This window comes from Pseudonaja textilis, chromosome 7 (genome assembly GCF_049901715.1).
Source record: "Pseudonaja textilis isolate UNSWEBS1 chromosome 7, rPseTex1.2, whole genome shotgun sequence".
In the NCBI taxonomy this organism is placed as follows: Eukaryota; Metazoa; Chordata; class Lepidosauria; order Squamata; family Elapidae; genus Pseudonaja; species Pseudonaja textilis.
The window spans coordinates 23,578,281-23,603,484 of record NC_141996.1 but is presented as its reverse complement, the minus strand read 5'-3'; the positions used below and the strand labels follow the sequence as shown (position 1 = coordinate 23,603,484).

The 25,204-nt window shown below is 36.6% G+C and overlaps 1 protein-coding gene across 2 annotated transcripts; it reads right to left on the bottom strand.

Moving 5' to 3' along the window:
* Window positions 1–140: 140 nt before the first annotated feature.
* Window positions 141–23,602, bottom strand: RFC3 (replication factor C subunit 3). Of its 2 annotated transcripts, none has more exons than XM_026708870.2 (9): window positions 23,283–23,602; window positions 18,768–18,905; window positions 13,950–14,017; window positions 12,252–12,349; window positions 9,921–10,102; window positions 8,844–8,980; window positions 8,661–8,759; window positions 4,838–4,907; window positions 141–971 (listed from the first exon to the last, which is right to left on the bottom strand). In XM_026708870.2, exons 1-9 carry the CDS (start codon window positions 23,367–23,369, stop codon window positions 780–782), a joined length of 1,071 nt encoding a protein of 356 aa, XP_026564655.1. In that variant the 5' UTR covers window positions 23,370–23,602; the 3' UTR covers window positions 141–779. The 2 variants fall into 2 exon arrangements, with proteins under 2 accessions (XP_026564655.1, XP_087793367.1); XM_087937241.1 differs by having other exon boundaries at window positions 18,768–18,874; window positions 23,283–23,580.
* Window positions 23,603–25,204: the final 1,602 nt, after the last annotated feature.

Below are 25,204 nucleotides of genomic sequence, written 5' to 3'. Positions count from 1 at the left end.
TTTCTATTTTGTATTCTGATATAACCTTATGTCAAAACAAAAAAGTATTATTGCATGAACAAGTCTAAGTTTTGAATACATTTGAATTTACACACATTTTCTCAACTTGTACAGAAAAAATAAAATCACAAGACAATAAAACAGCCAAACTTTAATCAGAAAATATGGAGGGAAAATTTAACCCTGTGCTTTTCCCAGTTTCAGTTCACAGCTTTTCCTAAATTGTCCCTTTAGTTTTAAAATTACAATATTTTTTTCTCCTTCATAGGAAAAATGCTGGGATAAGGTCAAATTACACATTTCTTCTTTCTGGGGATTATATTGGCAGTCTGTCATGAGTGACTGCTGTCTTGTGGGGATATATTTTGTGAATGACTGAACTTATCTGGTCCACAAGGTGTTCACAACTCTACCCAGATTTCATATATCTTTTTTTTTTTTGGTCCTTAACAAAATCAAAATAGCAACATAATACTTAAGAAAATGGATATTTTTGTTAAATAATACAATGTTCCCCAAGGGGCTAAATTAAATGAAACAATGAAAAAAGCCATATAAGTTACTTCTCAAAATAGTAACCTGGATGCTAGCACTGCTCTGCTGCCAAGATAATCTTCCAAAAGTAAGTTACTTTTCTCAGAATAATTGAACGGCTTCAAAAGTTACTCATGACAAAATCATTGAAATTCAACAATTTTGATTTTATTGCCTAGATACAGTAAAAATCTTGTGATTTGCAGTTCATAATCACAAATGATGAGTATTCTCAAAGCTATGCATTAGAACACCATAGCGTCAAGTCCATCTTCCATAAATTTTTTATAAAGGGCCATGAATTTGGCTACAAATGCTTCCAGGTGATAAATAGCTTTGTTGCCCAGTTGTAATCGGTGCTCATAGAAGGCTGCCATTTGTGCGACTTCTCCTTTTAGTTGCCCATCACAGTTGTTCAGAAGTTCAGACAGAAGGCCCTAAAATAAATGACAAACAGTAGTAGTTCAGAGGTGGATAATTACTTACTTACTTTATTGTCATTGCACCTCATACAACAAAATCAAACACCATCTTCAGTGCACATCATGACCATGAAAATAAACACAAACATACATTCTTCACATTGAACCAGAAACCCCCGACACCACACCAACAGTGCACTATAAAGCAGAATTCAAAAGAGCTACTGCCCTGGGATAGAAGCTGTTTTTCAGCCTTTCTGTCCTTGTTTTTAACATTCTGTACCGTCTTCCAGACGGTAATAGTTCAAAAAAAGGGTTCCCAGGATGAGATGGATCCTTGAGAATGTTTTGAACTTTCTTAAGGCAGAGGGCAGAGGGCAACCAATGATCTTCAGGGCAATGACGTTAACCGTTTGGAGTGCTTTCCTATCTGCCACTGTGCAATTGGCAAACCATACCGAGGTGCAGTAAGTTAAAATACTCTCTATGGTGCAGCAATAGAAGATAACCAGCAGTTTTTCATTCAGTTGTTTTCTGAGAAGTCTCTGCTGGGCCCTTTTGACCAGTGCTGTAATGTGAGCACCCCAGGTCAGGTCCTCTTTTATGGTAACACTCACAAACTTAAAACTGGCCACTTGCTCCACTCGGTCTCCATTGATAAGCAAGGGCTGGATGTCTGGTCTCTTCTTTCTATAGTCCACTAGAAGCTTCTTGGTCTTATTGGTGTTGAGGACCAAGTTATTGTCTCCACACCACGAAAGCAACCGGTCCACCTCATCTCAGTAGGCAGACTCATCCCACCTGGATATATTCTTCTGAATGCATGGAACAAATTGAATGTGTGGAATAAAACTGACTTTGATTAAATTGTGGTACAATGGCCAAAATGTGCCAAAACTGACTTGCATATATAGTTGCCACTAGCAGAGCATGCTAAATGTAGAACAGTATGATGTAAGTTGATAATTTAGTCTATTATTTTATCTTATTAAAGAGTTCTATAAAAGTTGATCAAAACTATAATGACTCATACAAGTCAGCATTCCTGGGCCCCTCTATTGAGAATGGCATATGAAACATTGCAACTTAAAATGTATCAAAATAGTTAAAAGGAAAGATGTTATATTTATGACACCCATGTTTTCCCCAAAATAAGACCTTGTCTTATATTTTTTTGCCACCAAAAAAGGCACCAGGTCTTATTTTCAGGGGAAGTCATTCACTGACTTGCCTCACTTGTACGCGTCTACCCCAGCTCCTTTGCGCTGTCAGAGGCCTTAAGGAACTTCTTCTGCGGCCGGCAAAGGCTTTCCTGAAGGCTTCTGCACTGTTAACAGAGCTCCGGATCAATCTGGAGCTTTGTTATCAGTAACAGAGGCCTTCAGGAAAGCCTTGCCAGCCTTGTGGGCTGCAGAAGAAATGGGTTTCCCCTTCCCCATTTCTCTTCACCTCATGTAGTTTTAACGAACGATGTGAGAAATGGCAGGGAAACGCATGGATTAAATATGCCTAAATTTTGGGGGCGGGGCTTAATTTCACCTCACGCCTAGAAATCATGCTGGGCCTTCCTATTGGTGGAGTCCGTATTGTTGGAGAAACACGGTATGAAAATAGAAAATCATATACTAGTAACAATGGTCCAATGAACTATGTCAGTGAAAGAACCTGGTAGGAGTTTTGGGTTCAAATGTACACTCTTACAAATGAATGACATCTGGGTGGGAAAATTATACTCTTAACTAGCATGAATAGGGTGAGAATGAGACAAGAGAATATATTCAACGTGTTTTCGTTACATGGAGACCAAGAATGAATTTAAAGTTGAGTTAGAAAAAAGTCTATTTGAAATATGCAAGTTTAGTATAAACTTTCATATAATCACACGGCAAAGAACTGAACTGAAAAGCTGACTAATTGATAAAATTAGTGAAGAATACAAAGCCCTAACTGTGGGGTTGCACTTATGGGGTAATGAAAAAAAAAAGATCTTTGGGAAGAATGGACATAAAACCAAAAGGAAACAATAGAAAGTACAGTGAATTAGGAAGACTAAGGGAAGAAAAATCAGAAGTCCTTTCCATAAAACCCCATCAAAAGGCATATTGATTTCCCAACAGAATGATTATAAAAAAGGATGTGAATAGGAAGCAGAATCTTAGAACAAAATGGAAAGAATTACGTTGAAAGTTGCTGACAGATGCATGAAAAACTGTTTGGTGGAATGATAAAATGAAAGAGGCAATAGATAAGGAAAAACAAAGTTACCACAGAATGATTTCTGAAAAAACAGGGTGATGATAATAATGATACTATTTTTATTGTATTATTTCCATGTCGTTGTCTTTGTGCTGTAAGGCTATTTTTGTTTGTTCCTTTTTGACTATAAATAGTAAGTGGAAAGCAAAATTTGGAAAGTGCCAGTCAATGAGATACAGATTTTTGCTTCGGAAAGTGCCAGGTCAGTGAGATACAGATTTTTGCTTTTCAGAAGATTATTAAGAAGTGTATGAACTGAGAAAACATATTATACATTTGTTAATGATAAAGTGAATAAATCTAAATTGGGAATATTTTGTTTGTGGTTTTTTGAATGAACATGAATTGTATGCCAGTAGCATACAATCATGCAAGACAATGAATTGAATGGTAGTTCACCAATAAACTAGGAATGAAACAAGAGTGTCCAATACGGTTCTTTATTGGTTATTTATTTGTAGATACACAAAATGCTTGTGGTGCTTCAACTAGCATAATGGGTGAAGAAAGGAATGTGTCTGTACTCCTGAAGTTGATGCTATATAATTGGTGAGAACCCAACTTATTCAGTGAATGTAGAATATACTATATGATGCAATGAACCTGAAAATTAATATACTGAAGATTAAGAAAGTTGTATTTCACAAAAACAACAGCACGAATGATTGCAAGCTTACATATAAACAGTGAAAAATTAGACCTAATAAATGAATTTGTATACGTTGGCAGAATGTTTACTAAACCCAGAAAAATTGAGACATTTTAAAACAGGAAGTTTGAATGCACTGAGATGAAAGCAGAAAAAGTTAAGAATGTTTAATTAATAAAATTGTCAGAAAACAAGAGATAGAAACAAAGGCAATTTATAAATTAGTTTATGCAATTGTTAGTAGCAAGGATGGATTGAAATGATAGAAAGATGTGGAAAGGTGAGGGATCTGAGTTTGCTTGTTTTCTTGCAGACATTTCATTACCGAAACATCAGTGATGAAGTTACCTATTTTGGGTAATGAAACCTCTGCAAGAAAACAAGCAAGCTCAGAGAGCACCAAGGACCCGTCGTGTCAATCCTGAGCTACAAATATTCTGCTTTATTGGTATGGAAATGTTTAATGAATGGCATTAATATAAATTTGATTTGGTCAGATTTCCTTTCCCCTTATCTGTTTGTTTTATTTACAATTTATTATTTATTTTTTTACCATTTGAGCAATGCTACTTAGCTCAAAAAGAAAAAAAGCACAGTGAATGCATATATATATTGCATGTTCTGAAATTTCCATAACTTAAAGCAGCTTTGTCCAGTTTAGCTTTCTCTTGCTGAATTATAATTGCCATAATCCACAATATGTACATTCCTGGATTGGACTGTTGAATCTGTAGTCCAACATAAGGATTCTTGGTTGGAGAAAGCTAAGAAATCATTAATAGTCTTTACAATTATCCATGAGATTTTTTTTTTCAACTTAAATAGCAAAATCTGATTTGATACAAAAATATCAATAGTTCTTTGAAGATATAAAAAAACGCTGACTGTTTATTCTAAACTTGACCCTCCTTGCTTCCCAGCTCTAATTAATGTTACCCTCAATTAGTAAACCAAATAGGAATCAATAAAGTATTACCTTTATTATAATATCTGCAGGAATACAATGAGTTAAAAGCTCATAAAGTCGTCCACGGACTTCAAATAATCTATTGGAAAAAAATTAAAATATTACCAAACTGCAATTTAACTCCAAAAAGTTGTAACTTACTCAACCAATTTTTATGTAATAACCTTTATTGTGTAGCCTTCGCACTCTATCTCAAAATCTATTTTAAAAGATAATAACTATAATAATTCATTTATTAAGAAATAAAATCTCTGCTCAAGGATTGCACATATTTATTCCTCCCTTCTTTTAGAAACAAATAAAACGTTACAAGGTTAAACTTCCCCCAAATTATAATGTTCTGCATCCTTGTATCTATTAAAATACATTTTTATGTTTACAATAGAAATAAATATATAGCTTACAACTCAAATGCTTCTTTTTGGTCTTTCATTTCTGAAAAGATCATTTTATTTTTTTCCTACTGGTGAGAATAAAGAATAAAATGCAATCAGAGTAGACTGAACACAATATTTAAGGTAAAAAGGCTTCTCCTAGAATTAAAAATAGAGCGATTTTAATGTTTTAAATTAATCTTCAGCATTACAACTGAATCTCAAACTGCATTATGAAAATCACAAGTGCCCATGAAATCATTTGGGGAAAAATAAAGAATTCAAGTAGTTCCCTTTAACAGGTTCAAAAATTCAGCCTCCAGTTGAGAAGGCTTCAGTCTGTTTTAACAACAAAAACAACAATCTTGGAGGTTTTAAGAAATTTTTGCAAAGCCCTCTAGGATCATAACTTAAAGCCCACTACTCTAGTACACTGTAAGAAAACAGCAGGAGGGTATCCCAAAGGTGCTTTGTCAAGAGGCAACTGGAACATTATAGTTTTTTTTGAAGACGTTTCAATTCTTATCCAAGAAGCTTCTTCAGCTCTTCAAAGAAAATCCAGAAAATCCACATGCCTCTGGAAAAAGCACATTTGGGATAACCATGACTTGGATGACTGAGAATCTCCATACACATTCCACAAGAGGGTGACAAAATGAGACTTGTTGTTTTTAGAGCTCAATATAACCACTTTCCATGATTTCTCCAACACAAATACTTCCTAAATCAATGGAAAACAATGGATCCCTATATTACAGGGGGGGAAGCAATGTCTATGATGATAAAAAAATAATAATAAGGAAGCTAGTAGCATATGTTTCATGAGCTGCTAATACCTTTAACAAAATTTGTTAGTTGGAAAAGTGCTATCAGATTCCTGACTGCATTCTGCAAATCTTTGTGAAATCACTGAATGCAGTGTTATTATTGACTTACAACCACAATTTGATGGATACTTCTGTCACTAAGCGAAGCAGTTGTTAAATGAGTTATATCCAATTTTACTATCTTTTTTGCCGTGGTTATTGGTGAACCTGGTTTCCTGCACTGATTCAGAGGCCTCCTGGGAAGGTCACAAATGGTAATCACATGACCCTGGGATCCTGCAACATGTGAGTTGCCAAGCACCCAAATTTTGATCACAAGATTATCGGGACACTATGACAATTGTAAGTGTGAGGACCAGTCACAAAGTCACTTTTTTAAGCGCTGTCGTTAACTTCAAACAGTTGCTAAATGAATGATTGAAAGTCAAAGACTACCTAGTACAACTTTTCTCCTCCTTGATATGCTAGCTAGAAAGCTGTAATCCAGTTTCAAAGAAAACTAGGGTGGGGAAAAGCTATACCATAACACTTAGTCAAAGAGAATCTACCTTTTGTTGCTGAATCTACCTTTTGTTGCTGAATTAAAAAAAAAAGGCAAATAGCTATCTCAAGTTGATGTTCTTAGATCGCTGAAAAGCAAAACAGTCTGTTTTTAAGCATTAAGAATACACTAAAAAGTCCTAAGCAGTCATTTAATCGACTCTGCCTAAAGCCACATATGTAAAAGCTCAAAATAATGCTCACATAGAAAATCTATAGTTAAAATCAAATTGCATGTTTTATTTTTCTACTAAAGGATAACATCAACATTAAAAAATAATGGAGATTATTATAAAGTTTTAACGGAAGTAGGCAGAAGACGTGATTCACGATATCCCCATTCACATCAAAGAGAATTCAAACTCTCCAAATTAATTATAAAATGCTATCCGTATTTTCTGCAACTACAATATATATATATTCACTCAAGTCCGCCTGGATGAACACAAAAATGCTGTCAAAAAGCTGGAACAGACTTCCTCACTAGTCCAACACATGGAAGCCACAGGTCATAGCATCAACTTCAATGGCACCAAAACCCTAGCCACTATAGAAAACCCCAGCCACAGAATCATCAGAGAAGCCATAGAGATTGAAAAAAGACCAGAAAGCATGAATAGAAGAGTTGATTCCACCAGACTGTCAATCATTTGGAAGCCTGCACTCACAAACAAAAAAATCTCCACACCACAAGCCAGGCAAACACCTGGGCACAGACAGATCCCCTCTGATACCTCCAGCTCAAACACACCCCAACCAGGCACCCAGATGAAACCTAGCTTCCTAACTAATGATAGCCGTCCATTTACCCGGAGCCAAGCTGCACTAAAGGCCTCCAATAAAGTAACACAATGTTGCCAGCCAATCAAGATACAAAAAGAGCCAAAAAACAGACAGAAGATATTAGAAACACCAAACAAGCAGAACACAGCAAACTCCAAGACCAATAAACACAGACCAAGACTCCCAACCAATCAGGGTGAAGAAAAAACCATTCTGGCACAGCAGTAGGCTAGCCCCAAATTTAAATCTGAAACCACTGTAAAAGCCTGACTCACAGACAAACACAATACAGAAGCCTGATGATGGCAGATGAGATTCTGCTGAAACGTCGCTACAACTTTAAAAGCACAACTACAATGATGTGGGAAAATACCCGAACGAAGCTGAATGCCATACATATAAGTACCCGCGAAATCTTAAGATAGATAGATAGATAGATAGATAGATAGATAGATAGATAGATAGATAGATATATGAGGTTCTCGCGGGTATTTGTATGTGGATCTTTGGTTATTCGGGTTTTCTCCCGCGTAAGATTGGAAGTATCTAGGCAACGTTTCGATGAAGTCTCATTCATCATCTTCAGGCTTGTGTCTTTGGCTCTGTGCTTTTCAGAGTGAATCAGAGTGAACCTGAATAGCCACTTCTTTTCTTTTGTGAAAGGGAATCAGCAGCTAGGGAGGGATAACCTGCCCTTGTCATTTTTGTCATTTTTAGATGGAAGTTCTTCATTGCTCCAAACAAGTAAGTTTATTTTACAATAGCTTAATTCAATGTACCTGTTCTGAGATTGGCCACTATTATGAAACTATTTGTTGAACTTGCCAGAAGCAAAGAAGGTTCTAACAAATACTCAAATTAGCCCAAAACAAAAGATCTAATGAAGTAACCTAACAAAAAAAATGCGTATTGATATATCTGAGTAAGAAATATATATATATAACTAGCAGCAACAAAGCAACTACTGCTCCTAAGAGAAATTACTAGAAATTGTTATTATTACAGTTTTAACTGCTTAAAACATAGGAAAATGTATAATAAAAGATTAGGCTTTTTATCAATGGAACCCACCGTTTATTGTTCATTCTTTGCAAAAAGTGTTCCCTAAAGTCTGCAGGAAAGCAGTACTAGAAAATTAAGAAACTCTTGTGAGCAATTCGTTTTTTAAAATGGCTATATTTGAAAGGAGCAAAGCCATAAGACACCATATTGACATTGCTCACTGATCCACTAGTACAATCTTATAATTAGGAAAGCTATTTAGGCTGTCCATCTCAATGTCATATATTATTTGCTACATTCACTTACCTTTGGGGTGTCTGCTGACTGACAATAGCATTGGCTGTCTCTCTCAGATATACTTCCCAGTCAGCCTCAGAAATGTCTTGATCAGGCGTGAAAGGAAGCCTGCGAGACAAGTAATAAAGACTTGCTAAGATTAACTTGGTGCTGTTTATCCGTCTCCATATCCATTACAAAAACAAAACTTACTGTTGTACTCTGCATGCCTCACACATCAGAAGAGCCTTTCTGAGATTTCTCCCAGATTTTTCAGCAATTCTCCGAGCCAATTCTTGAGGAAGAGGCAGGCCTTCTTTCTTGCAAACATTTGATAAAATGGTACAGATCTAAATATTTGGTAAGACAAACATTAGTTTTTCAAACATTTGCTTTATAAAAGCTTGCCTATCACTGCATTAGTTGATGCAGGAGTAAACAAAGAGGAAGGTCCCTATTTAAGAAGGATATCAGTCTGGAGAAATTAGCAATGAAATACCAATTACCTTGATGAAACCTACTAGTTCTGATCATGTATTTCTTCTTTGCCTTCTCTCACATGACCTTAAATCGGAAGCTCTAAGTGTGATCTCTTCTTCTGTACCTGTTTTCAGAGCTTTTGGCTCATAGAAAATAGTTATACTCTGGATTTTTTACAGTACAAGAGGCATAGAAATATTTTAGGCACTCCAGTTGGTAATGCTGTGAATTTCTGGATTAATCAGTCCTATTTATTACAAGCCAAAGACCAACAGACACCATCAACTAACAGACTAATAACTGGTAAATGCCAGATAGAATTTAATCAGGGAACATTTCAATCTGGCGCAAAATCTAACATCAGAGAAAGAGGAGTAGATTTTACCAGCACATGCTATCTGACAGTTTAGATCCCTCTATTTTAGAGATAAGTTGGAAGACGATGCTGTTGTGAAGACTTAGAAGAATGGTAGTAACAAACAAGAAGAGTATTCCCTGCCACTTTCAACTATTGTTTTGCCTCTAGGACTTTACCACATTCCTTCTTCAGACTGAATCCTTCCATTCTACAGCTTTCAAAAAAATATTACATTCCTCTCCATGTCTTTGAAGAAACACAGTAAGCATGAATCTATGTTGTAAAAATTGCATTCATATTTAGCAACAATGTTAATATAGGCTAATTGGATGAGCATGATTAGTTCAGAGAAAGACAGTAAACAAGAATTGCTAAATTTGCATGCTAAACTCCATGCAAATAATACTGGAAAAAAAAATCTGGAAAGCAATTCATCTTCATCATGAACTTACATCTCCAATACTTGGAGCAGAGACTCGCACTGCGAGGCATCTACTCCTGATAGGTGCAATGACTTTTGATGTAGAATTGCAACAAAGAATTAATCTACAGGTGGCCATATATTTCTCCATTGTTCTTCGCAATGCATGCTGGGCATCCTTTGTAAGCTTGTCCACTTCCGTCAACAGCACTACTAAAATAAATGAGCAGTAACTTTAGTTATATTTGCACAATATATTATCTTAATTTACTTTTAGTACATCTGAATTCAGTAGCCAGGATTAAGCCTTCCTACTCAGAAAACTATGATCTTTCTCCCGCATGCATTTATGAGATTGAGAATATACTTTTCATTCCACAATTTCTATAAAATTCTAAACACATGGTAATCCATATTTATCCTCCCAATGAGAATGACATGCTCCCAAAGAATCTGCATTACATACATTGCTGAAGATATGAAATTAGAGCACAAATAAGCAGTTAGATTCTTGAGGAAAGTCATTAGTGCTCTGGCATGGCAGGAGGTTGAAATCAGCCTTGTTTACATTTGGGAGGATGTATTGATATTGTTTTTTCATTAACAAACATGTTACTTTTCAGTCTTTACTATGGTGATTAAATGCTGGTTTTAGCTAGTAAGGAAGGAAGGGAGTATTCTGGAATATTTGCACCTACCCTTTCTTTTTAGCTTAGGTTGTTGCTTCTGAATAGTTCATAAACGAGTTTATCTCTATATGTCAGTTTTGTTAATTAGGCAGACTGCCAAGCTTCTAGGAATTCCATTGTATTCTTAAATTTAGTTTTAGTAAAATCTTAAGAGCTTCCTAGTTGAAATTGCAATTGAACCCATTTGTGTGCTTTGAAATTACTGTTTCATTAAGTCTTTTTAAAAAATTCTTTTTATTAAAGATTTTTACAATCTTAATGGTTCATGTATTCTCATAGCCCCTCCATCTATTCATAAATCCAAAACTCACTATTTCTGCCGAAATCTTGGCAAAATGTCTGTAAAGACTTTCCAAGATTTTATAAAATACTCCATATTTTAGCCCTGATCATTTAGCCTTTCTTTTGCTCGCAACCATTTTAATGTTCAGTTCATCAAGTTGCTGTCATAGAATTAAATTTCCACGCAGACTTTCTTCCTTCTCAATTTTTTCCAAAGGTTTTAGAAACACTCTTTTGTAAATTAAAAAACAGCTTTCCCAAGGACTTTTTTCATCTCTGGATTTGTCTTTTTTGTTTCCACTCAGAGGTGGAAACAAAGAAGTGATACTGTCTTTTAATCCCCAATTTCTTTATTTTCCAATATTTTTCCATGAGTTAGGATATGTATCCCTTCTTCGCACTATCCATAAATTCTTCCACAATTTTTTCTGTCACATCTTCAACTTCTTTATAATCATTTTCAAAAAAATCAATTTACTGTGGTAGAGAATATTGCTGTTAGAATTTACTCAATTTTTCAAAAGTGCATTTTCCTGTACCAGAAACTAGATATTCCAAATTTGTCTGCTTCGTTAATCCATTTTAAACTTACTTAAATTGTTATTCAGCTTTTTGGCATGTTTTATATTCCTTCAGGTTTTTAAACTGCTAGCCAAATTTTCTTCTATTTGGGATGAAGTTTACCTTACCAGGTAGTTTTCAAACTTGCGGTTTGGCAGACCTTTTAATTGTAAAATAATTGTAATTTCAACGATTAATAGAAAATGCTTACATATTCTATTATGGTTGAGAACTATATGGTTGACTTCATCTCCTCATGCTCAAGAGGAAATATCCACAACACAAGAAAGTGACCACTCATCCTTGGCTTATCCAGAAGGATTCCATTGGACCAAGCTTACTGCCAGTTCATTGGTTGTTAGGACAGCATGGTTTCCACTGTTTTGGTGATGTGTAGTTCACCATTTTCCTTATCCTGACATCTTTCATCATGTCTTTTGAATGCCAATTTATGCTCGAGGATGCATTGTGCAAATCTCCTACCTATTTCTCCAACACTATAGTTTTTGAAATCTTTATATTAGATGTTGTTCGTGATTCCTGTTTGTCATCTTTGGAGGGTTTTCTTTGGTTTATAAGCTATGAAGTGAAGGAGCTGTAATAACTTACTGGTCCTTTAAATTTATTTTTATATATGGAGAATTATCTTTTTTTATTGCTGAAGTGTGATTGGATGTGTGAATAATTCTTAATGAATGTAAGTGATAACTTACATTACACACTACTATATAACTATAACACATAACCAATTTCTCCAAACAATTCTGCTTAGGAAAGCATACAACATTGAATAGGTTTGTAAAAATAACTTGCACAATTTATGTACAGACCTTTAAAATCACGTTGAGTATTTGTCTCAAGTTGCTGTGACTGTGCAACTGTCTTCAGCAACTCTTGTATTACAACTCGGTCACTGTTCCCTGCATCGCTGAAAGTTAACATAAAAACATATCGTTTTTTTAAAAAAACTTCCATATTCCCCAGGAAATATGATTAATAAAATGCTGAGAGTAGAAGTTCAGCAACATAGCTTTTCCTCATGTTCATATTTATGCAAAATAAAATTGTAGATAGTTCAGTGAGGTTTTGGAAGGGAGGAGTGCCTTTGAGTAAGTATTGAGTTCTAGCAAGTGCCTGAGGAAATCCTTGCAGTTTTTTTGACAAGATTTTGCAAGTGGGTCGCCATTGCCTTCTTCCTAGGACTGAGAGGCAGTGACTTGGCCAAAGTCACCCAGCTGGCTTTGTGTCTAAAGCAGGACTAGACTTATGGTCTTCTGTTTTTAGCCTGGTGCCTAAAAGAGAACACCGAACTGACTCTCTCAGTGATGCTTAATACAAAGAAAATGCACACAGAACTCTTTTGTTTATGAAGTTCTTAACATAAGCATGGATTGTAACTGTACAGATGAATGACACAGCTGTCACTAACAGCAGATGAAATATTCCAGAAACTAACAGCTATACAGCAGATCTCTTTAGTTTCAAATAAACTATGGTATCAGATTGGACATTTTAATATGCATTATGTCTTGTTTTCCCATTTTTTCTTCTGAAAATTATTTACTTTCAAAAATGTCAGATGTACTGAAAAATAAAATTCACAACTTGTTTGCTTAGTGATGATTGTAGCTAGTTTTTGCTGCATAATTTTCCTAAATAGATTATGGTCTTTGAATTTCAATATGCTGTAGCTCCATTTGCAATAAAAATGTCAGCTTTGGAAGCCATATTTTACTTAGCAACTTCCAAGTTGCCACATTTTAGTGCCTGGAAATTTGGGAGGGGGGATTTTAGACAGAGGTGGAAGTTTAGACATAACAACATTCTTCTTCTGAGTCAAGGACAAGCCATCCTGCACCTGGGAAAGGAGTGGTTGGAGGGATGCCTCCAGTTGGGACAGATGGTGATTGGACCTGTGATGGACTGATGGGTGCGGGGGATGGATCTTTGAATTTCTATTGGGAAGGGAAAACCTGGAACTCTCGGATTTGGGTTTTCCCAGATGTGCCCATATGACTACTCTAATAAAATGGAACTTTGAGAAAATACCTGTCTCAGAGTTTATTGATTTGGAGTTTGTTAGTTGGAACGCTGATAAAAAATGTGTAACATTGTAAATAAATTCAATAATTTTTGTCTAAATAAATTTTTACTGAAATTTTATGCCGCCCATCTGTCCTATAAGGTGACTTTGGATGACTTATATTTTTCAATTTATACAATATAATCTTATGTGCAAATTAAGTTACAATAATATATTTTATACAGTGTATAGTATATCTTTCAGTTTTCCATTCTCCCAAACATTTTTCCTATGTTACTTCAACATTACTGGGAATTTTAATATATAAAATTTACTACCCTCTATATTAGAATTGTTAACTTTTTAAAGTGAAATAGTATCATTTAATACAATAATATTAATCAACTGTGCCATTTATAAAAGCCACAACTAAAATTGCATTTCTTTTAAACACTGCATTTTCCTGCACCAGAAACTAGATATTCAGAGCTGATTACAAGCATACCTTGGATTAACTTCAAGATGATAGTTGCTTGCAATAGTGCTGATTTCAATTTTCTTTTTAGAGGGTGCCTGAAAAGAAATTATACTAAGCAAGATGAACTTTAGGCGATCTATACTAATGAGATGTAGCTCACATTATTGACCAAAAACAGTAGTTTTTTTTAAAAAAAATTCTTTCATTTCAAACATGGTATCCTTGAAAGTAATTTTGCCTTTCATTCCATTTTAGTTTGAAAAATGATAACCTTTTCCCTGCTTTTCATTGCTTGCATTAATTATATCCCTCTTGACTTCATAGGAACTGCCTCTGAATTTCAGTAATGAAAAAGCTGTCTGCCAAGTTTTCCAAGAGTTGGGTGAGAAAAGGGACTTAGAGGAATAGTAAGGACAGATCAACCAAAGAATAGCCCGTATTTCAAATGTATTTCCATCAAACTTCACATAAGATACACAGACACTGGATGCTTCAATGTACAGTTGGAAAGCACATGATGGGGGAGGTTGCCATAGTAGTATATTTTTTGCAATTGAAACAAATCTGGTTAAGTGGCAAAAGCTAAACTAAACAAGGAATTACAATGAAGACCTTTTTTCACTTTGTGCAATGGTTTAGACATTGAAATAGTGGGTTTCAAATCACACCAATTATTAAATACTGACACTTGATTTTCCTGATTAAAATGAAAATCATTTTAAATATGAAGTGATAGAAGGAATCTCCTTAATAATGTATTTAATGATGATTGCTTTAGTCTTTAAGCAAAAGAACTCATTCTAACTATTGAGGCATCATTTTTTTAAAAAAAAAAATATTTTTATCACACAGAAAGTGTGTGTTTTATACCACACAGAGGAAGGGGTCAAGCTATTTTCTAAAGCTCCTATAGGCCAGACAAGGAATAATGGATGGAAACTGAACAAGGAGAGATTTAACCTGGAAACAAGGAAAAACTTGCTGACAGAGAGAACAATCAACCAATGGAACAGCTTTCCCTCGGAAGTTGTGGGAGTGCCATCACTTGAGACTTTCAAGAAGAGATTGGACTGCCATCTGTCAGAAATGGTGTAGGGTCTCCTGCTGGGCAGGGATTGGACTAGATGACCTACAAGGTCTCTTCCAACTCTGATTACCTGTTATCAAATTATCACTATGAGAAACCATTGGAAACTGTAAGGAAAAGCACAATAAAGCTAACTGATCTCTTGGTCATAACTGCTGGTTCAGAGTGAAACAACAGAAAGTTGTTTGGCCCAGCATTAGACTAGGCTGGGCCAAATTATTTCCAGTATCATACAGCTGAAGAAAGATAATACCATAAATCAATATTCTTAAACTAAATTTTCTGTAGGAGCAAAAGCCTATGGTAATAGAGTCCATATGTTTGGCAGGAGAAATACAGGCTACATTATAATGGCAGACAATAACAACCCCACTATTTTTCACATTTGTCAGAAACTAATTGAAACAGAATGCATTGCATTTAAAAAGACAGGTTTGACAAAGTGAGGTACAGTAAGCCCTCAACTTATTATGACAATTGGGACATGAATTTCCATCACTAAGTGACGCACCATAAAGCACAACCACATCACTTAACAGCAGCAATTCCTGCAGTTAACCAAATCTCATAATTATTAGACAAGGCTGTTGTCTGCTGGCTTCCCCAAAAAGTCAGTGGAGAAGCCAGCAGGAAGTTGCAACTTGCAGGCAGATCACAAGCTGGCTACCAAGCAGGTAAGTGGCTGTTGCTAGATGGAGAGGCATGAAGAGCTGAATGGGGATGTGAGAGAGGAACAGCAAGACCCGGAGAGGCTGCGGGAAAAGCGTGGTGAGGCCTAGGAAAGGTGTGCAAGCATGCACAGGAGGCAAGGCAAGACTCAGGGAGAATGTGAGCACAGAGCAGCTAAGGGAAGGTGCACAGATGGTGGAGACTTATCCCAATGACTTGCAAACTTTCCTGCCAACTTTCCCAATGATTTTCAAGGAAAGGGAAGGTGGCAAAGGGAGATCACAGGACACTGCAACTGGTCATAAGTCCTGATCACAATCATATGACTGTGGGATGTTAGGATAGCCAAAATTCCAACAACTGGTCATAACCACCGTTTGTTCACTGCCATCATAACTGTGAATGGTCACTGAATGAATGGTCAATACACTGAGGACTACTTGTACAACTAGGGGAGGCTGGTAAAGTTTGGAAGATACATCAACTGCTCTAATCAGATACATTTAAAAGAGCTGACCAGAGAAGAAAATACAAAGGGAAAGCATGATCTTAACACTGGAATACCTTGTTCTCTGCTCTAGAAACAGAACTAGCAACAATCTACCAAATTATGGAGAAACAGATTTCAAATCAACAGGAGAAAAATCTTCCTTCTGGAAGCAGCTGTTTCACAAGTGAATAAAATGTGGTGGACTCTTTTGATGCAAAGGTTAGATGGCCAATTCTCAAGTATGTTACAGCTGAATTTTATACTGAGTAGGGAAATAGCTTTGCTGATTCCAAAATCCTATTCAACTCCATGGTTGACTTCTATGAAATGTGCTCTAACTGCCAATATAAACTAGAAACTGCACATTTGGAACTGACTGCACATTTAGAAACTGCATATTTGCTTTGTATTGCATAACACAAGTTACTATTTATTGCCTGATTTGATGCCTGTCAAGTAAATTTCCTAGGCCTTGGACATTTCAAAAACAAAGAGCTGCCATAAAACCTAATATAAAATCAGAAATGTATTTGGAAAAGAAGTCTCAATGCAAAACCAAATGAAGAAGCAAATATATACAAGAGCTAAAACAATCAGAGCATCATAGAGAGTAAAGCAGAGATTTAAATCTAACAGGAAAATAAATAGCCTTATGGCTAAACAAATATCTTTATAGTGATAGTGCCAAAACTATTCTCTTGCCATCTATATTAGTTTCTTATATAGGTAACTTTAGGGTAGCCTTGTCTAATGTAGTATATTCCAGGTATGTTGGATTCAGCTGCTATAATTACAATCAGCATGACAATTATGAGAATTAAAGTCACACATATTCTGAAAAACATCAAGTTCGTCAATATGGAAAAGAAATGTGACGCAACAGGGCTTTGGCCCATTCTGAACCAGGCTGTAGTTGGTGGGCGAGTGTATGCATGCAGCTCAACTTGCATGCGCAGAGGGTAAGCAAGCGCATGTGCACAGCTCTATTTGTGTGAGTGGCAAGCACACAGAACCGCCCCCTCTCTCCTCAGTCTGCAAAGCCGAAAAGGTTGGAAAGTGCTATGACGGAATATAGTGAGGCGGTGGATTCTCAGAAGTAAGCGGCTACATTTCAGAAGAGTAAGAGGCAACTTAGCCCAGAGAGCATGCGTGAGAGAAAAAGCAAAGACAGTCTTTCTCTAATAGTTCACAGAGTTTATGGTAGGTGTAGATAGTAGAGTGCTCAGTCTGGCAGGATTTAGTCTACAGGTGTAAACCTCAGTATGTCATTCTTGGTTTTGGGCTTGAAACAAGCGTGATCCAAATATTCCAGATAGGAGCAGTGGATATATTTAGAATGGCATAAAGAGCCATATAGGCTAATTAAAGCTCTAATAACTACGATGGACTCCCAAATACCCACCACTGATCCAGAAGATGTATAAGTAGCTTCTTTAGGACTGATCATATTTTCACTTTGTTCAAAGGAACCTGGGATAATTCCTTGTCCTAAGTAAACAGTCACAAAGGACTTCCAGTGAAAGCATGGTAAGCTAAACATGTCTCAATGGAGAAGGGATACCATGACAGGAGACCTTAACCACGGCAAAGAACCAGGGAGTAGACTAATTCTTTGCAACCTCTCCAGATAAGGAGAGAACAGAATATCCCACACATATGCAGAGATGAGTACTTTTTGTGAGGAGACTGCAAAATAGCAGTCTTCTGCAGGTCTGAATGCTTGGAGACACATTAATCATCAAGCTTGCAATCTCAGCCAGTGCCATTAAAGGATGCTAAATTCCTAATCTCACTTCTAATTACTTTTTGAAATTGCTTATTTAAATATCTTAATGCTATTAGAGGTCTTCGGAATGACAAATCTGAAAGGTATGTATATTCCTGAACAAAAGAAAACTTAACTATAATTAAAGAACTTGAAATAAATGGAATAAGCTAAACAAGATGCTGAACTAAGAAATTTCCAAATGAATTAAAGTTCTGGACAAATTTGCAAAATTGAAACTTTTACTATAAGATTTTAAAATTTGCTGTATAAAACTAAATAGTTTTTTTGTGAGTACCACAATTATCTTCATTACCACAAATCACAGAGATAAGAGACCTTTATGGACTTATTGCTGACAGTTGGTGATTTATAGTTTTAAATAAAGAATGACCCAGGGGAAGAAGAAATATTTGTTTGTAACTTTATAGGGGGTGATGAATAAAATTTATTTTTGCATGTTGTGATGAAGACTGGAAGTAACTCCTTTATATATTTCTTTTACTTTATTCAGCTTCTTTCCTTTTTCCTATTTTTCTTTCTTTCTACTTTATTCTTTTTCTGAGTTTAATTTGTAACTGCCTCTATTATTGCATTTAAAATATGTAAAGAAAAAAAATTAAAATTCAGAAGAAATGAGTCATGAAAAGCAGTAATCAAGTGAATACAAATTTAAGACATATTCCACAAAGCATCTTGTCAACCTCTTCTCACTGATAAGCTGCAAGTCACTTAATAATGGACCCGATAAGAGTTATGCTCATTTAAAAAGCTGAACTTCTATATATAATTTTCTTAAACACTTAAAGGATTTATTTTCAAGATATTTCTTACCGTTATAGTTTGATGTTCAATCCTCAGTTTTTCTACTCCAGCACCATACAGCTCTCTTAGTAAACACATTATTCTTGTCTTTTTTCCAGCTCCCGAAGGCCCATAAACTAAGAGATGAGGAAAATCACCACACTGAACCTGTCAAACGAAGCATACTCAAAGATATTATTTTTATGTTTAGATTTCACTGTAAAGATAAAGAAAATGTGGTCATCTACTAGACATAATTTCCACTAAGCCTTCAGATTGCTTAAATTATATCTTTAAGATTATGAATGATGTCTCAATCATAAGTCAATAACACAGGGACTCAAATTTTGAGCCCAAATTTCCATTGCTAAACAAGGCAGATGTTACGTGAATCATGCCGCATTTTATGACTTTTTTTTTTGCATGGTTGTTAAGCAAATCACTACAGTTGTTAAGCGAATCTGGCTTTCGCACTGACTTTGCTTGTCAGAAGCTCCCTAGGATGGTTGCAAATGACTGCAGAGTATTTCTGGATGCCAGGGAAGGCAAAAATAGAATGCGTAGAGGGTTCAGGTAGCCAAAAACCAGCCCATACTTACTCTATAAGACGCACAGACATTTCCACCTAACTTTTTTGGGGGGAAATAGTGTGTCTTATAGTCCAAAAAATATGGTATGTTTTTAAACCAAATTTGCCAGAATCATATCTAACACTCTAAGCTAAATTCTAGGCAATTTAGTTGAAGGTGACCAAAATCAGGGTGTCAAACTCATGGCCCAGATGTGTCACGCGCTGGCCATGCCCACTCCCAGTTTAGCAAAGGGGAAAAAAGTCACAATACGTGACGTGACACTGCAAGTTTGACATCCCTGACCTAAATGAACCAATAGCTTGCTTTACCATAATGCAGGCTTTTATATTCCCATGGTAATTTATTCACAGGACAAAATTATGTTGGGCTTCATAACTGAATTAAACCTGGGATGGTGGTTTTTTGGGGGGAATTAGTAAATTCGGTGAACCCAGTCACTATGAATTGTAAATCAAGGTTTCTGTTTTAGCATGTTTTATAGCCCAACTATTTGCCATTTATTCAACAATTCATGGCTAACCAAGCCTTGATTTAATGTAAGTTCAAGACCAGGTTTAAAACAGGAAACTCAAATATCATAAGCTCTTTACAAGATATTTAAGGTTATTTAATTTGGACTGCACCTTTTTATTTTCAGGCTGCTGTATAAAACTCAATTAAAATTAGGTTCATCAGATCTCACATTCTGATCTGTCTTAGATCATAAAAGCCAAGAATGAGTTTGTTTAAAATGAATTATTTTCATTCATAAGCAGTTTCAATTCATCCCTAGCTTTGCAACAAAGCACTTTTAAATTTTATTCTGGAAGTATACAATGTGTTCCTATTTCATCTTTGGCACGACACAATCTTGTATAGAGGCATCAAATCAGGTATAAACAGTTATCCTGGGATGTATTACATCTCCATAAATAAGATTTGAAATACCATCTGGCATCAGAAGGATCAAGTCTGGGAGGAAGAAATGGCAAACTGTAGTGAATAATTGCTACAAAGAGAGATGCTATAACTTAAGCCTGTCAAAAATACGTATCCTTCCAATCCAAGAACCTTATACTTTCTCATTTAAAAGAAAACTTTAAGTACGGCACAAATGTTCATAAAAAAACCTTTTAAGAAACTATTTTATGTCTTGCTGAGATTAAAACATAAAGAGCACTTTCAAAATCCACAGTGAGATTTATGTTACAGAACGTTCAAAATCTGAACTATAAAGTAAAGCAAATCCCCATCTTCAAATAGTTCATCATTTAACCATGTTGGCCATAGTTCAAACTAAGAGTTTAGTTTTTACATTCCAATGGGAAATAAGCATATGGGAATTAAACATTAATACTGCATTGATGTAATATTTTATTTCTAATGGGCAATGATTTGGATCTAAATATATCCACAAGTCATGCTCTCTGCAGTGGAATTATGTTATTAATAATCACTAGAGGCTGAACATAGCTGGGATACTTAAGAATATAAACGCTGGCTCATTCATCAGTACTATTAAGTACAGCCCTAGGACCCGCAACATCTCTTTGAGGCCCCAAATGGATGAAGCAAAAAAAAAAAGGCACTAAAATTTTGGCAAGCTTGGGGATTTTAAGACAAATATTTATGATATGCATGCAGATGATTTTGGTACCCATTTATCTTATAAAACTCCTGACAAACCCATCCCACCTAGTCCATGAACACCTGAACCACCCCATCTCAATTACCAACATTTTGGCCATTGTTGGCGTAAAACACTGAACATGTCAAGCTTTGATACAGATTTGGAATCAACAAAAATACTATAGTCTTATTTACACTCAGGAGTGGGGAGCTCTTACAACAGCTGCATTGAGCTGGTGAACATGAATTCTATTGCTGACTGTGAGTTTCTGGGGTATTTTTTATTCAGATACGGACAGTTTTAGTATGTTTGCATATTGGATTTGAACTTGTTTTTATGGAATTATTTTTATCTCACTTGTAACTCTTAACAGAACTATGTCTGCAGTCCTAAAGTATGCAGCAGGATGCCCTAAGGTTGTCTTCAAAAACTTAATAAGCAATTTAGATGAGGGGTCTAGAGGCTAAAACACATGATGAACAGTTGCAGGAACTGGGTATGTCTCGTCTAATGAAGAAAAGGACTAGAGGTGACATGATAGTATTGGAGCATATCCCCAATATTGGAGAGACTGCCACAAAGGAGAGAACACTTTATTCTCCAAAGCACCAGGGGGCAACACAAGAGGTAATGTATGGAAACTTATCAAAGAGACATCCCACCTAGAATGAAGGAGAAATTTCCTAAAAGTGAGAACAATTAAGATGTTTTTAAGAGATTGAACTGCCATTTGTCCAGAATGATATACTATAAGGCAGGTATGTCCAAAGTCTAGCCTGGGGGTTAATTGCAGCCTATTTTCAAATTTTGGGTGGCCCACAGCTTCTTCTCCCCACCTGTCTCTCATCCCTGACAGCCAGAATTTTTCCCATTTAATTTAATGATTCAAAGAATGTCAGGCTGAATGGTCGGCCCCCACACATTTTGACCTCACCAAATCTGGCTCTCCTTGCAAAAAGTTTGGACGCCCCTGCTATAGGTCTCCTGCTTGAGCAGGGTCTTGCACTAGATGATCTCTAAGGTTCCTTCAAACTCTGTTATTCTGTTAAGATCCGAGATTTTTTTTATTCCGAAGACAGCCCTGTGTATAATACACTGTAATAATCCATCCAGGAAATTACCAGAGCATGACTGTTGAAAGATTGCTTCTGATCAGGTAAAATCACTATAGATCCAGGTAGCCTTGCTGGTGCAAAGTGCCTTTTACCAGTGACAGCAATGGAACTAGGAGCATTCTCCAGTTATGAACTTGCTCCTTTACAACACATAAAGACACCATTCAGCTGAACAGATGCACTATCTACAAAGGATACATCCATCATATCTGAATTGAGGCTTGGCTTACTGGTCATCATCAAGTCCATTAGTCTGTCCAAGTACTGTTGTAGAACACCTACTATCTCAATTTGTGTTAGATGAAAAAGGAGAAATAGAACTGGGTATCACCTGCATAATGCTGGCACCTTAGCCCACATCCCCAGATTAGCAACACCATTTAGACTTATATACCGCTTCATGGTGCTTCACAGCCCTCTCTAAGCAGTTTACAGAGTCAGCATATTGCCCCCAACAATCTGGGTCCTCAGTTTACAGACCGGAAGGATGGAAGGCTGAATCAACCTTGAATTACCTTTCCCAGAGGCTCTATGTCAATGTTAAAAGAGCATAAAGTCTACAATGGAGCCCCAAAGGGATTCTTATCTGAATTGCTCCAAAGCAGACCAATCCTGAGAGAATGCAAATGGCCATCCAAGTAGGAATGGAGCCACTGCAGTCCAGTGGCTTCATGTGCCAGTTCTGACAGCCTGTCCAGATGGACAACCGTGGCTGACTATCCAAAGCCACTGAAAGATCCAGGTGGCCCAAGGGGGTTGGATTTCCTTTGACTTTTTTTCCCCCCCAGAGCATCCCACAGGATGACCAGGGAGGTTTCTGTCTATACAAGAGGTCTTCAAACTTGGCAACTTTAAGACTTGTGGACTTCAACTCCCAGAATTCTCCAGCCAGCATAGCTTGCCAAGTTTGAAGATCTCTAGTCTATACAGTACAAACACGATGCTAATACATGTCCTTGTTAGAGATAGAGCTTTTAAGTATCAACTTCGTGGCTTCGAAAACGCCGTTTTCCACTGAAAAAGTGCCCCCCCCCCGAGAATAAAAGGTCTTCCAATGGCTAAGAAATAGGCAGCAAAAGTACAGCGGTCGCTAAGCAAGTTTGAAAAGGAAGGATGAGAGAGAGAGAGAGAAATGCACCCGGGGATGCACAAAATGCAACAAGACATCTACTTCTCCTCTTCCTTCCTCCCCAAATAGAAAAAGAGCCCAAACACCTCCGCCTCTCACCAGATTGCGAAGCTGCGCCGCCTGCTCGCGGTGATAATCTACTTTGCAGAGCGAGGTCGGCCGGTATTTGTCCACCCAGAGGCTCATAGCTGCGATCCGCCAACCAAGACCTAAAAGGAGCGAGACCAGCGGATTGAAAGAGCGCGCGCTTCCACCGCAAGAGCTCCAGAATTTTCCCGCCCAGTTGCGGGGACTCCAGCACCGGAATGGCGTAACGGCGCATGCGTTCTAATCGAGCTTTTCCCCTCAGTTCGCCGGCGCTCATTATCTTCCGGCCTCCTTGTCAGCCTCGGCTTGTTGATGTTTTAATACGGTGGCTGGGACGGGAGAAAAAAAAAAAAACGCAAACTAGAGCTATTGAAATCGAAAGTTGGCGAATTACCGCGTTGCGTGTGCAGAGCACAGAAAAAAAGTATGATAATGGAGAAATTCTTTGCGATGTAAGGAATTTCCTGCGATTGGAGGAAATTTAATAAGCCTGTGAAATTTAATAAGCCTACTGTGCCTGTCCTATTGGTTTTTTTTCTTACTCGTATCCATTTTATGTATTCATAACTATGTTTATACTTATACCTGTTACCTAATCATCGCTTGACAAAATAAATAAATAATTTTTTTAAAAAAAACTAGGCTCACGGCCTCATAGTGTGTGTCGCATAAACCATTAATCCGCGATTAACTGAGTCGTGCTTTATTCATGCCAGTTTTCATAAGATCTCTTGAGCAAATATATCAACCTCCCGGGCTAGAATCACAAAAATTGGTTACCATTGGAGAAGAAACACAAAATATTACGATACGAGCTAGACTGGAAAATCGGGTGGGGTGGGGGGGAGGAGATTTCGGCAAAAGGCAACTTGAGTATTGGAAAAAAGATACAGAAACGCTTCCATCGTCCCCAGAAATCGAAGTCTGGATTTTACCTTTATGTACTGCAAATTGTGCAAATCCAGCCATTCTAGGATACAGTGTACTTTTGTTTGATTTGGATTTTGTGTGTCCTATGACACTGCTGAATATAATTTGTAAATCATGATAAGTTCGTGTGAACTAGCTGATTGTACTTTATGTACTACTAATGAGAATCCAACTTTTGTGCAGTTGCTTATATGCTGTTGCTTTGTTTGATTGTGTCATGTGAATCCAGCAAATTAGATTGAGTAAATCGTGGGTGAGTCAACCTCAGCATATGTATGCTCTGAAAACACAATGTGGATGCTGCTTCCTCACTTTCACAGCTAGCATGGAAATCAACTGAACTGGCAGAGAAAGAATGATGCAATTAGACTGCATTGAAATTTTTGGTACCTATGACCACATAAAGGGAAGAGGGAGGAACATATTCCAAATACATTTTTGAAAATACATCTTTTCTACCCAGAGTTGGGATACCTCCCTTTCTTTTATTTTAGTGCATCTTCTTCATCACCTACGGCTCTTAAGACAATGCTGAAATCTATTTGTTATTAATACTAATCTACTTAGGCAATTATTAATATAATATATTTATGTGATAACTTCATCATTAGGATTGCAGACTTTAAATCAGTTTCAGTATTTTAAGCTGTTTTTATTTTGCTTTTGTGAATAGCCCTGAAACATTGATGAAGATTGTTATGTAATAGAATATTATAGAATAATATAGATAGAATATTATATTTCCCTAAAGGAGAAATGGAAAAACATGCTCTTGGAGATAGAAAGCAGCCCCCAAATCTTTTTTAATGGTCTCCAACAGATATTTTGGTGCCCATTAGAAAGATTGGGCTAGCCTATTCAGAAACCAAACTGAGGAGGCCACTTTTTAGAAATGCAGATTTGGTAATCCATTCAAGACAGGATATTTTGAAACAAAGGCAGAATGGTAGGATTAGCCCTCACTCAAGATCCAACAGAGGATGAAAGCCATTAAGCCACAATAG

Excerpts from the sequence above, each read along its gene's own strand:
- RFC3 (XM_087937241.1), bottom strand. The coding sequence starts at position 23,547 with ATGAGCGCCGGCGAACTGAGGGGAAAAGCTCGATTAGAACGCATGCGC. Across the intron at positions 14,018-18,767 it reads TTGAACATCAAACTATAACG|GCACCCTCTAAAAAGAAAAT; the intron begins GTAAGAAATATC and ends ATTTCTTTTCAG. Across the intron at positions 12,350-13,949 it reads CATCTTGAAGTTAATCCAAG|CGATGCAGGGAACAGTGACC; the intron begins GTATGCTTGTAA and ends GTTAACTTTCAG.